The 14,089-nt window shown below is 40.9% G+C and overlaps 1 protein-coding gene across 1 annotated transcript in view; it reads left to right on the top strand.

Annotated features, from left to right (window-relative positions):
* The first annotated feature begins 2,188 nt into the window (after window positions 1–2,188).
* The window catches only part of ltk (leukocyte receptor tyrosine kinase), a 96,015-nt gene continuing 84,114 nt past the window's right edge, over window positions 2,189–14,089 (top strand). The window contains exon 1 of the mRNA XM_036541517.1: window positions 2,189–2,292. Coding sequence (XP_036397410.1) covers window positions 2,189–2,292 — 104 coding nt within the window. The remainder of the gene's footprint in view (window positions 2,293–14,089) is intronic.

Consider the following 14,089-nt stretch of genomic DNA (forward strand, 5'->3'; position numbering starts at 1 on the left):
GAGTGGGTGGACACAGGTTAACAGGCTTTGGGTAGATGCTAGCCCTGTTCACTATGTCTGGGCAAAGCCATAGACATGGTAGCATGTACGGTTGGTGGTGAAGAGTCCATCTTGTTTTCCTGCATGTGATGTACAGCTGTCATTTCCATTTATTGAAATATAATAACTTATCAACAACCAGCCTTCCTTCTTGACATCTTAAAATTCTCTTTTAAGGAATTTGCACATGGAATGTAACTTTATTCAGTGTATAATTTCAAGCCCCTTTTGAAATTTGCTGCCTTGGGAATTTTAACCTTAATCCATTTCTCCTTTAGATTTTTATGAGTTGCTCAAGGAACATATTTTATTTGAAGGCTTTTATGAGTGAACCAACAGTGATGTTTTATTGTAAAGCCATGGTAAGTAGATTAAAATTTTATTTTGATCTAGAGGGACATTTTATTTATAATTCCATGAAAAAAAACATTATGGCTGGTGTCCTTTAACATTAAACTTTAGTTATTAAAAATATAATCTCGGTGTAACAAGTGAGCAGGAGGAATCCACTTGCAGAGATCACACAGACCACAGATTATAAAAAAAACACAGTACCTTTACTTGAGACTCGAAAAACACCAAGGTTTGTGTACAGGAGCATGAGGTAGGGTAGCTCAAGACTGAGCAGAGAACAAAGGAACAGGCAGGGCTTATTTAATGCACAAAAACACATGATCAAACTAACAAGACACAGGGTCTGGGTCAAATATGTCCCGCGCGGGAGCACTCCTCCAGGCAATAACCCTCCCAGTCCAGATGCTGGAGGTCTCCACAAACCTGATGAAAGTCCAAGAGGCGGTGGACTGTGTAGTTTGGTTGGCCCATGGTGATGCGAGGAGGTGGAGGTGATCTGGCGGCCAGTGACATTGGACAGGAGATGACAGACTTGAGATGGGAGACATGTAAGTTGGGATGAATTCGCGTTGACGGTGGTAGCTGGAGCCTGTAGGTGACAGAGTTGACCCTCTGCAGGCCTTGAAGGGGCCAATAAAGTGAGGTGCCAGCTTGTGAGACTCTACTCGCAAAGGCACATCCCGGGAGGAGAAGGGTGGTGCCGGCCTGCACTGCCTGTTAGCCTGTGTCTGCTGCTGACAGGAGGCTCGCTGGATAGCTATGTGAGCCCTTCTTCAGGCCCTCCAACAGCGAAGAACGAACCGCCTTGGCAGTGGTTCTCCCACTTCGGACTCCTACTCTGGAAACAAAGGGGGGTTGATAACCAAATTCACATTCAAATAGGGACATACCCGGGGAGAAGGAACGCAGGGTGTTGTTGGCATATTCAGCCCAGGCCAGGTGTTCTGGCCACCCCCAGTTGCACCTCTCACGGTCGGCTCAATTCCTCACCTTAAAGGACCCACAGGATGGGCTCTGTAGCCTTGTCCCAGTCTGGGGGGTCATAAAGCCTGGAGAGGGCCTCAGGTTTCTGGTTTATGGAGCCTGGGTGATATGAAAGAGTAAAGTTAAATCTGGTGAAGAAAAGGGCCCACCTTGCCTGTCAAGAGTTGAGCCACATTGCATCATGGATATAAGACAGATTCTTTTTCTGGACTGTCCAGAAAAAGAAGGGATGTTTGGCACCGTCCAGTTAATGCTTCCATTTTTCTAGTGCCAACTTAATGGTTAACAAATTAGTTGATGTCTTCGCGAGCGACAGATGGGAGAAGGCGGCACAAGGATGTGATGTGTTGTCCCTACACATTACATCCTTGCGCCTCCTTATATCCGACTCCCTGGAAGCAAGCTCATCCTTAATGTCCTCTGAAGGTAGCAATGGAAGATAGCAATAAGGGCTTCTGGATTCCATTGACTCTCTGCAGCTGGTGTGTGGAACTCTATGGCAAAGTTCGCCACACTATGAGAGCCATGGTGGATTCAGAGGAGCTTTTTAGCTGCTTCATGTTTGCTAACAGGGTGAATGAAAATACGCCTCATCTCCTCCATAAAACACTGGATATTCAAGCAAACTGGTAACCTCTGTTCCCAAATAGCCATGGCCCAGACAAGTGCCTTGCCAGTCAACAAAGACATGATGTTCTCCACCTTTCAGTGGTCTGTGGGAAACAGAGAAGCTTGAAGTTCAAAAGCGAGTGGACCCTGGTTCAAAAATTCAACACTTGCTTGGACTCCCATTGTTCTGGAGCTGGTAAACATGGATTTCTGCCGGGCTGAGGAAATGGTGATGGGTCAGGAGGCAGTGATTCAGGTGATGAGGGAGATGAGGCCATTGGTACCTGATGACTCTGAAGTGCTGAGGTGAGGGTTTGTAGATTTCCCAGGATCTCATGGAGGAGTGGTTCATGTCTCTTGATGGCAGAACCTTAGTAAGCCAATATGGACTTAATGGCTAATCTCTGCTGGATCCATGGTATGGTTCAGTCTTGCCGTAACGAGTGAGCAGGAGGAATCCACTTGCAGAGATCACACAAACAGATTATAGACAAAGGAACGGGCAAGGCTTATATAGGGCACAAAAACACATGATCAAGATAACAAGACATTACATACATTACAAGACAGGTGGGACTAATTAACTTGATTGGGTAAGGTACAAACAGGAAGACGGGAGCTCTGGTGGAATCTCGGGGAAGCAACACTTGCTGGTTGTTTCTGGTAGCAATGTGTGGGACCCTGACAATCAGAGGTGCAGCAGCTCCTTTGTATGTTGATTTCCTGTGTTTTGCTCTCTTCTTTGTGGGTTTTTTATCATTAATGCAGCTGTGTTTTAGAATCGCCAGTTGTATAGTAGGCTTATCTCACCATCACATGCACTGCAATGCAGTCCTCCAGTGCATTTGCGTGCAGGCCTACAGTTTTGGAACCCAGGCCAGAGTCTCAGCCTGTACTCAAAGCCTTGCCAACTGAGCTACTTAGGACTCATGTTTTGCCCTCTTATAATTACACCCTCAAGTTGTTGCCACACCCTTTCAACAGTTAACTTCAACATGTCAACAGTTAACAGTTAATCTCACACTCTAGTACACTCTCTGATGTTGACATTTGGGATCTATATATCGATATATAAGTATGTTTGTCTACCTTTATTCATTGCTGAGAGCTGAGTCAGATCTAGCTGAAGTGGCAGTATGACTGTCTCTGACTGCAGACAGTCTTGTATGGATTATGAAGGCCTTTTGATATGGGTGTCAATTTGCATGGTGACGTTACCATCCACACTTTCATCTCACCAGCAGCCTTTCAATTGTTTCTGATCTTTTTCTGTACTTGTTCTGCCATCCAGGGTGGGTTTCAATAGCAAACTGACAACTTCTCCTTTTTTGGATCCGTTACATGAATTCTGGCTGAAGATGGACTTTTAGCACAATTTGCATATTAACCCTTAGAGAACTGGCTGTGGAGCGGTGTAACCCACCCGAAAATGTGACAGAAGGCTAATTTTGGGAGACTGCTGCTGCTCTTGTCTTGACCTTTGATTCTATTCTTGCTCTACTTCCATATTGAAATTCAGGCCTTCATTGTGTTCCTTGGTGATGGTTTAAGTCGACTTTTGCAAGAGGGGCGGCCGCACATTGCATGACCGTTTTTGAATGAGGCCTTTTATGTTCCATTCTGCAGTTTCCCCTGATGATAACAGCCATAGCTTGGTCTGTTCAAAAGCACCAAAAGATCAATGTACTGGAAAAGTGTGTGACTGATACCGAATAAACCTCACCCAGGCACCAACACATCAGCAAAGCTGGGTCTGGTCCCTGGTGAGTGAAGTGGGTTGTGTGGGCTGCCGGGCTGCAGTGCTGACAGCATGGCTCTGAATTGACAGGTGTTCTTGTGCACTGACACAACAGCTTTTCAATGAGTACTGGTGATTAACTGCATTATTTCCCCATCCATTATTAATCCCAGTAGGCATTGGACAGTATTCAGCCGAAGGCTTTTACCCCTTTATTTAGTTCAGATGAAGTTGCTTACATACTTGAATGGTTTGGTGTATCTGGGTATGTATGTCTGTGTTTGGGGGTGGGGGGTGGCGTGCAACTATTTCGTGGATCTGTTATTCTTCCAACAAGGATGTTTAGTGATAAGAAAGCAAAGGTGCTCCTTTTTTGTTTGTCACTGCTAATGGAGTTGTCAGGTCACTCTCTGTGCCTGGCCTGGCTGTACTCAGGCTGTTAACCCAGCTCTGAACTTCTACTACCCGTTCTCTCCATGTGCTGTTTAGAGTGAAAGTGAAAAATAACAACAGTTAATAAAAGTTCTCAGTATCTCTGAGCACACCTAAAAATGCAACCTAATTATAAACTAGGGCTATTGTTGGTGTTTCTGATGTGTATTAGGCCAGGTAGAGTGAAAGGCCACTGTAGCCCACTGAAAGTGGTTGTTTTTAAACAATTTTGTTGTAGCTTCTACAAGCAAATGATTTTCTGATATCTAACGGGGTTTAGCCTCACATTCCTAAACTGGAAGTATTGTAACTTCAACAACCAAGATCTGTAGAATGCTTCTTATGATTGATATTACTTAACAATTTCATTTGAAACATTAGATTGAAAGTTCTTTATTAAATAATCCCCCTAATTTTGGCGCTTTCCCTTTCACTGTACCATATCTTTGCCTCCTGTATGTTTATTTGTTTTATCTTAATTGAGTGCTGTGAATGGTCATGTTAATGTCAACTCTTATCGACCTAGTGTACAGCAGCTGTATGATCACGTAATAATAATAATTATTATTATAATTTGATAGTTATAAACTGAAGTTATCAAATGTTATGAAATTATGTTTGTTCCAACTAGTTAGCTAGCACATATACACATAACTCACAGGCATCAATTAAATATACAAAATATAGCTGCAAGCAGCAATGAAGGGGCCAAGCACCTCAGGGCCACCAGGTAGACAATGAATGAAAACAACCCCTGAACAAGACACCAGTCCATCACAGGGTGAACAGACACATTGATACCCACTCTTACACTCACACCTATGGGCAATATAGCATGTCAAATTGACATTACCTGAATGTGTCTGGACTGTGGTAGAAAACCAGAATACCCAGAGGAAAGCCACATGAACACAGGGACACAGTACAAACTGAATGCAGTTGCACCCCAAACTTGAAACCTCCATATTGTTAGGCAGTAGTGCTACCCATTTGTACCACCGTACTGCACCCCACCACATATATGTCGAGTTTAAACATAAGCAGTGCCATAAACTACAGTGTGCCTTCTTGGGACGTCGCAATAAGAAGTGCCAGTGCTGTTGGAGGCATGCAATTTTTTGGGTATTTGAAAAAATCCAACATCTTGGGAAAAGGAAGAGAGCATACCATAATAGCTGAATATAATAACATGTCCCTGATTAGAAAAGGACCCCCATTTTTCAACACCTGTTTTTGGTAACAGACTTTTTGAAGATCAAATCTTACTTTTTAAAGAAATCATTTCATTTGATATGACTTTAATAAAACACAATGAATAAAACAAGGTACAGTAATATATTTTCTACATATTTTAGATGAAATTGCTACATTTAAATAAAAATAAAATGTAATCACATTTTCAAATGAATAAGTTAATTAAAATAAACTATTGTACTGGGATTTCTAATACCACTGAACACTCTCAGATGAAGGGCGCCATCTGCTGTTGTCAATGTATAATGACATTTAAAAGTCTAGTCCTCCCATGTAAGACAACCCCACTTTTCAGGTGTAATTTCTGAAGGAGAAAAAAACCCTGTCTTACATTCAGGCCAATATGGAAAGTCCAAGTGTTTCTTCAACACTATTTGGTGTATTAGTTGTGGCAGTAGGTCAAAAGGTTCTGGAGATGTGCTTATTTTAAGTGCTACAAACTGATTGTATCTTAGCAGTCATGCCATTTGGTCTGTGCCTTGTGATGTCCATTGGACCAAAATGCCATTAAAATCTAAGTACATAGTCACATGGGTGTTTAAACCTGTTTTTCAGTATAGCACCCCAAAGTGGCCAAATTTCACTACATTTGGTGTGTGCCACCCAGGCCTCATGTTAAGCATGTGTACCAACTTTTATGCCAATGAACAAAAGCATTGCAGAGATATGGCCACTCTTCCTTTATGGCACCTTCACAGGCGAATTTGTGGGTACACTGCGGCCACAATGTTCAACCTGGCAACTATTCTTTAACAGCTGTTAAACACAATGGTCCAAAGAGGTAATACACAAAAGCTCATAGTGCCATAACTCTAGGAGAAGGTGGTTAAATGTGTTTTTGACAAAATCCCAAGGATTTTGACCCACTTCACAAAAGTAGGTTTTTCAAAAAATTCAAAATGGTGGAAAATCCAATACGGTGGACTTTAATGCCAATGGGTGCATTCAAATTGGGATGAGCCAAGGAATCAAGGGAAAAAAAGATCACGATTCTAGGACAAATGAGCAAAAATGTGCTCTGAAAGTTGGCCTGTTGGTGGCGCTACAGGGAATGATGGATTGACTCCAAAATTGGTGCCTGGATACCTTGGACTGCGCTCTATGAGGGTGCCAGATTCCACCAACATCCACCTAGGGCTTCTATGGCCTGCCATAGAAAACCATTGAAAAAACGATAATACCAAGATGGCGAAAAAACAAAATGGCCAACACAGAGGTGTCATGCTTTCCCAGCCAGGGTCCTTTACTGTGATGATGAACAAGAAATTTGGTTGAAACATCTGCTTTGGTTCCAAAGCGATAGGCATTTGATTTTTTCCCCGTTTTTCTGGTATAGCACCTCCATGTGGCCAAATTTACATGGGTAAATGACTACTACATTTACCCACAGCTGATGTGGAAGACTGATCTTGTCCAGCTTGAATTCCCTGCACACTGTACATCTGAGCATTGCTTTCAATGGCATGCTTAGTATAGTGAATATATATATATATATATATATATATATATGACTGAACACCTTATATGTTGTGGACATATTCATTAAATCTTTCCATCCCCCTCTCTCTCCCCTCTCCTTCTTTTTATCCCTTCCTTCCTCTCTTGCATCTCCTCTTTCTGGGCTTTTCCCTTTTCCTCTTTATCCCTCCCTTTCTCCCCCTCTTCTCTACAGTGAGCATCTCCTGTCATGCCTTGTTAGACAGGTTGCCTGATGAAAGTGTTCCAGCACGCTTATCACCTCACATCTGGAATTTAGCAGATGTGAGCCAGACTCAAGGTAAGACTGAACTAAATCCTCTCAAGAGCAGCATTATAGTCGATTATATGATGGGGGTTGAAACATTTATATATCCTTCTTACTTGTAATTGTAAATATTACAATATATTTCCCCTATTCATGCCTGGAAGAATCTTGTAATACGATTTCAGGCACCCCTAAAGTGGACCATACTTTGTACTATTTAGGCTACAATTACTGGTAAGCAGGGTTGGGAGGGTTACTTTAAAGATGTATTCCGATACAATTACTAATTACCTGTTAAAAGATGTAATCAGTAACCTAATCCAAGTATCACAATATTAAAGTAACGTAACTTGATTACTTTCCGTTACTTTTGGATTGGACTGGATGTGCTGGTGAAATTGTTTAGCCTAATATAATGTTTTATGTTCCTTGTTAGGTTTATTAATTGTTTATCCAGGTATTCCTTACTTTGTTATGCGCGAATGCGCGTTTAGATTAATAGCAGTAACCAGGGTGCGAAATACGGGGGTCCCGGGGGTCCGAGACCCCTTGATTCACACTTAAGACCCCCCGAAAGCCTCGACAGCAAAAATGGGGGACAAATAATTTTAAAAAATTATTTGTCACTTGTAATTGTCACTAAAAATGTCTTTTAACCCTCAAAGCCCGACAGACGCAGCCTGCGTCCAAATTTAAACCCCTTCTTCTCGGTTGAATTGCTCACAAAGTTTTCATCGCTAACGATAGTTGCTTGTCTATGCGACGAAGTGTTGGCGAGAAAAATAATTTAATAATTTTGAATTTACATCAAATTTAATCATAGTTACAATCTGTATACAGCCCTGCGTCCATCTCCACACCCATTAGTCTTTTTTGAATTAGCCTACTCATGAACTCTTCATTTCATAGATATGCAACACATATCACAAGAAAGAGCGGAACCCGAGCTTTGTAGTGATGCTAGTCACATATTTGTACATACCTAAGTAATCACGTTATGAAGACAGATAAAACTTCTGCAAAGTAATATCTTAACTAATTTCTTCACCCATTTTTACACTCCTGCTTCTCGGTTGAATAAGTCAGGAAGTCCTTACTGCTTCACAACGTGCCTCGTATCAAAATAAACAGCAGAATTTACCCTTTCCGATGTTTCCGACTAGTTATTTCTCTGTGGGACGAAGCGTCGAGTAATCCGGTTTTGAAATCACAGCAAATTTCTGCATTGTCACCAACATAGGGCTGATATTATTTTTCGTACAAAGTGGGATGTAAACACAAAATAATATATTTGCTTTTCATTGCAATGAGTCAAAAGCCATCTCCCAGCGCCCTCCCGTTGTTGTTTCTCCCGGGAAACTCCCCTAATTTCCATGGCAAACTTTATTATGCTTAATCGTCATACACGGATCCATAAGTTTTGCGTGTTTGTCTGACGTTACTCAAGTTGCCAGATCGTCTATGAAACAAAATCTACATATTACATACAATTATTTACTATCCAACGCCCCCCGCCGAAAAAACCTCCCGTATTTTGAAACCTAAACGTTGGCAGGTATGGGTAGGGGACCCCCGATTGCCACCGGGTAGGTCTATTTCGCACGCTGGCGGTAACTATTAGGGATGCAACGGTTCAGTTAGCCCACGGTTCGGTTCGTACCTCGGTTTTTGGGTTTTTTCGGGATATGTTTTGTGCGTAAGAAGAACAAAAAATTCTATTTCCAAAATTCTTTCTCTATTTTGCTAATTAGCAAATACAAATAAATCCTTTATAACATATATAAAGCAAAACTTTAAAATGTAAACATAAAAACACTTAAAAATGTTAAAGTGCCTCTTAGCGTTGACTAATGGTATACACTATACAGTAGTATAAAAATGAGGGAAACAATTTCAAAATAAAAAGTGCACTTTAGCTTTGACAACTGGTAGCCATATACAATCTGGAGGAAACATAAATTCAAAAATAGCTAGCACTTAGCCCATTTTAAATAAAAGAAACATACAAGTATAGGCTATATTCAGGATGTAAAGTGCAGTATCAATTAGCTATGAGCTATTTATTCCTCTATTGTGAGATTCTTCTGTAAAAAGATAAGCTTATAAGGGATGTAACGGTACAGTGGACCCACCGTTTGGTATGTATCGTGGTTTTTGGGTCACGGTAACAGTATCTTTATATTTAATAAAAAAATAAAAAACACATCACGCTTTAAACAATGAACTCTTTATTTAGCCTACAGACAAAGAAAACTTTCCATTCAGAAAAATGGCAGCATGATTGACTAGTAGGGCTGCTCGATTATGGCAAAAATAATAATCACAATTATTTTGGTCAATATTGAGATCACGATTGTTTAACACGATTACTCATTGACTTTGGAAACATCATGCAATTATTGAACTTTTCACCCTTTTAACCCTTATGTTTATGCTATGTAGCGCGACTGTTACGTTGCATGGTTTGTTATGTTTTCATTAGCGTTATTAAGCTTCTCATTGTTTTCAGTTAGCATTTTTTCACTGCCTTCCGCCATGTTTTCACTGACGCAAAATAAACCCACGTTGCATGCTGCGACTGAGCACCTGCGTCTGGGAGACTTGCTAACCTTGGTTGATGCTAGGCAGTATTTAACGTGAGTTTTTCAAAGTGCGATAATCAACCACGGATTTAATGATAATTAAAAATTGAAACGGTAATACTACCCGTCGGGAATTTTACCCTTTTGGCAACCCTTTCATCCCTAAATCGCACCGGTTTTTGCATACGCGCTAAACGGCAAATCTCAGCGGTGTGAAAGTACACGAGAATGTTTGTTTTTTCTTTCCCCTCTCTTCTCCAGCTCGTATTTGCATACAAAGCGCTGATAGTCTCCAGAGCTCTTCTGTGGATCTGAATGTACAACGTGCGTGTAGACTGCAGCGCAATAAGCAAGTTTTGGAAATTATAGGAAAATGACAGGCATATCGTATTACCACGGTTCACGTGTGCATATTGAACCGTAGGGGGCGTACCGAACGGTTCGACAAAATACCGTGTACCGTTGCATCTGTAACCCCATGGGTATACAGTGTTACTTTTCTGTTATTTAATATTTTTTTGTTTACATTTATATGCTCACAATTGCGGTAAAATGTTTGGTTTACTGTCTCGGAAATATTTCATTGTAAAATGAGAAATTATGCCATGGGTTAATCTCAGCCAATCAGTGAAGGGGTGAGAGGTCAGAGGGTGGAGTTTGGGGGGAGTGAAAAAAACGAACTAGGAGGGTTTTTTCCGGGTTTTTTTCCAGGTTGAATATGAAAAGAATGAAGACGTACAGTTTGTTAGGACTGTAGCGGGTGTTCATAGGGTGAAGTTAGCGCGAGGAAGCCACGAAGACAGCGCGACGAACGGGGAGAGTGACTCCGCGCTGGAGGTGCAACTATTTACATGCGGAGGAACTGTGACTTTTTGCATGTTACGGGCAGCTAGCATCCGACTGCGCGCGGTGGGTGCTTGGTGAAGAGACAGCGTGGAAAGTATCTACGGTACTGTGTGCAGATATCCACAGGACAGAGGTAACGGTTTTGTCCCCCCCCCCCCCCCCCCCCCCCCCCCCCCCCCCTTGGCTCGTTTAGTGAAGAGGACGGTTTCCTACAAGCGCGCCCACGTCAAACAGGCCTGCAACGGTTTTATTTGGGTTTAAAGTTCGTTTAGATAATTTGCCAGCATATGATTAGCGTTAAGCAAAATTGCTCGTTGTGTGTTGCACTGAGGGAGTGAACTGTTTTCCTCCTTTTCGTTTGCTATTCTCCTTACCACTGGCTAATTGTAGCAGGACAGGGCACTGCACGTGCACGTATATCGCAAAATTCCTAAGGTGTACCTTCTGTGTTGTTTGTGAAATTAAATTGGAGGTACACTCTGTATTCGCGATATTACTGTATCATTGACACTTTATTTTTGTATTACCAGACAAGTTGTGTGATTAGGGTTTTGTTTTGTTTTGTTTATTTATTTATTTTTATTTGTTTGTTGCGGTTGGGGATAAGTCCATCCAGCACTGAGGAGAGGGGAAAGGGGGTACGTGTTGTGGGAGACCCTGATAAACAGTGAAGCAAATGTGAGTTGAAATTTATTCAAATAAGGTTGATTTCATTGTATTGGTGTATTTTATGTTTACCTTTTTTTGGGCCAGTAAAGGAGATTGGTTAAAAAGAAAAAATCTAATTGTGGTCATTCTTGGGCTTAGAGCTAAAGGATTTATTAAAAGATTCGAACTCAGGGCCCAACCTTTAACTAATCAAAGGGTTGAGGCGTTACACATCCCTAGTGACTATGCGAACTTACTAAATAATGTTAATTTGGTAGCTAGCTAGCTAACAGTACTAAAGTCGTCAGAACAGGTTGCTTGCAGTGTCTGTGGTAAAATTTACTGTTTGGTCAGAAGAGAAGTGGTGAGGCTGTATTAGTTTGATAGCTAGCCAGTTGAGGAAAGTGTGTGAAAGCCAAATTAGCTAGCAAGCTATCTAGCTTTCTATGTCGTTTTTTATTGTAGCTAGCTAAGCTAGCTATGTGTGTTTGCAAGGTGATATTTGTATTTGTCAGCGATAGCTAGCTAGTTACGTTTATTGTTAGGGGTCCAAGCACTGAAGGTGCTGGAACCCTATTGTTTTTACTTGGATTATTATTATTATTATTAGGGGTCCAAGCACCAAAGGTGCTGGAACCCTATTGTTTTTACTTGGATTATTATTATTATTAGGGTCCAAGCACTGAAGGTGCTGGAACCCTCTTGTTTTTACTTGGATTATTATTATTATATTATTATTATTATTATTCTGCTGCTTTTGCAATCTTGGCCATAAAACCAAAACCGTGCATCAAAGTCACCAAAATTGGTAGGAAGGTAGAGGGTCATCTCCTGAACAATTTATTCCAATAAGGCATCCATAGGTCACATGACCTGGCAGCCAATCTTGGATTGAAATTGCCATTTTCAAAAGCTCAGCCAACTTGAACCATTTGATGAAAAGTCATGAAACTTGGTATACAGGTTCCCCTCATCACAAGGAACAACTTTGCCTCTTGAACCTTTCAAGTCCGCCATATTGGATTTTGAGATAATTTGCATAATTATGATTTCAGCAAAAATGACATCTTCTCCTGAACGGTTGGGCCGATTTGCACGAAACTTGAGAGACGTCATCTTGAACAAAATCCCGACTTAAATTGCAAAAAAGAAGCTGCTACATCAAAAACATGGCCGCCACAAGCCAATCAATTTGCCTCATGTCCTAGTTAATATGCAAATTAGCCAGTATCATTCACTGTTGCATCAATCATTCTGAAATTTCTTCTGCACAATGACAAGGCCTCACTGAAAAGATATTCAAAATTTGAACGCGATCCATCAAAAAACACAGACTCCACACCGCCCTTGAACACGCCCATTTCTAACCCAAGTTTAAATACGTGAAAAACATACTTAAAAATCTTTTTCTCTTTACAAGCCAATCATTTGCGTCATTTACTAATTGATATGCAAATGAGCATCAAATTCTTCTTAACACTGGCTTGTGAAAATCTTCATCACAGACTTTTACTGCATGTTAACTTTAGCTAACTGGATTTCTGTGTACTTAGCATTAGGGGTTGGTCTTACCTATATTTGTTTCTTAAAATTATATGTTGAGTCCTTGGATGATGACCGCATTTTCACAGCTGTAAGGCATAACTTGCACTGTACTGTGATGTTGTTCCCCTTTTCTGCTTTAAAGACAAACTAATGGCGAAATTTCCACCCAGTGAGAGCATTTTTTCACTAGAGGCCATGATAATGAATTGGCAACTGTAAGATTGCCTATGATTTCACCCGAGACCAGAGTGGTGTTGTGAGACTCGTTAAGTGTTGTAATGTGTGCGCGTGTGCATGGTAGTATATCGTTCTTTATTTTAAAATGTATTTTAAAATTGTAATCCTGCTAATAATTCCCATTTTTACTAAATGTATCGGTAATCTGATTACGTCTTTTTTCTGTAACTGTAACGGAATACAGTTACCTTTGCATGTATTCTGTTACTCCCCAAGCCTGCTGGTAAGAAGGATACATAAATGTTTCGACCCCCCTGAACTGTTGTTTTTACCTTTTTTGGGTCCAAGTCTTAATTAGAGGGGTCAGACCCCCCCCCCCCCCCCCCAATCTCCCCCATAATTCGAACCCTGATTCATTGCACATAAAAATGGTTATTTTATAATGTAGGTAGACAACTGTGGTCCCTCGGTGGTTCCTCATGTTTACTTCCATATACACGTGATGTGTCCCGGACCAGCTTTGAATGGAATAGAGTAGAATGGAACAGAAGATGTAAACGTAGATGTGTAAAACAAAAGAAGACAAGAATTCACACCTTTGTCTTAACTTGATGGAAGTGGCCAATCGCAAATGCAATTTTTTGTATTTAAATGTGACAAAAGAATAAATACAGTGCTTTGGTTTTGCCCAGTTCATATGATGATGAGTGTATAATTTTTTGTCCTTGGATCACTACTACAGAGTGTGTTGTTCATTACTGTCCTGATTTTGTATGGAAATGTCCACATACCAAAAGCAGGTTTTTCAGGCTGTATTTAACAAACAACCTTTTCTGTTGACAGCGCTATGGGATATTTTGCAGACGTCCTTCATGTCATGATTGAGTCAGTTTCTGTTTCAAATTAAATTGCGACTGCTGTCATTTGTTTAATGCTTTCATTCACCAATTGGATGAAGATTCCAAAATTTCTCATCAGTTAACAACTGGTTGGCCATCTTTGGTTTATGGTCAACAGTAATATGCCTTCCTGAGGCCAGGAACAGACTGGCTGACAGTGTTGTGGTCTGATGGTCATATTAAGTGGGTCATTCTGGATGAATATTTTGGTTGCCATTTTTTTCTTTATTTGTCCCAG

Source organism: Megalops cyprinoides, chromosome 12, assembly GCF_013368585.1.
Source record: "Megalops cyprinoides isolate fMegCyp1 chromosome 12, fMegCyp1.pri, whole genome shotgun sequence".
NCBI classification, from domain to species: Eukaryota; Metazoa; Chordata; class Actinopteri; order Elopiformes; family Megalopidae; genus Megalops; species Megalops cyprinoides.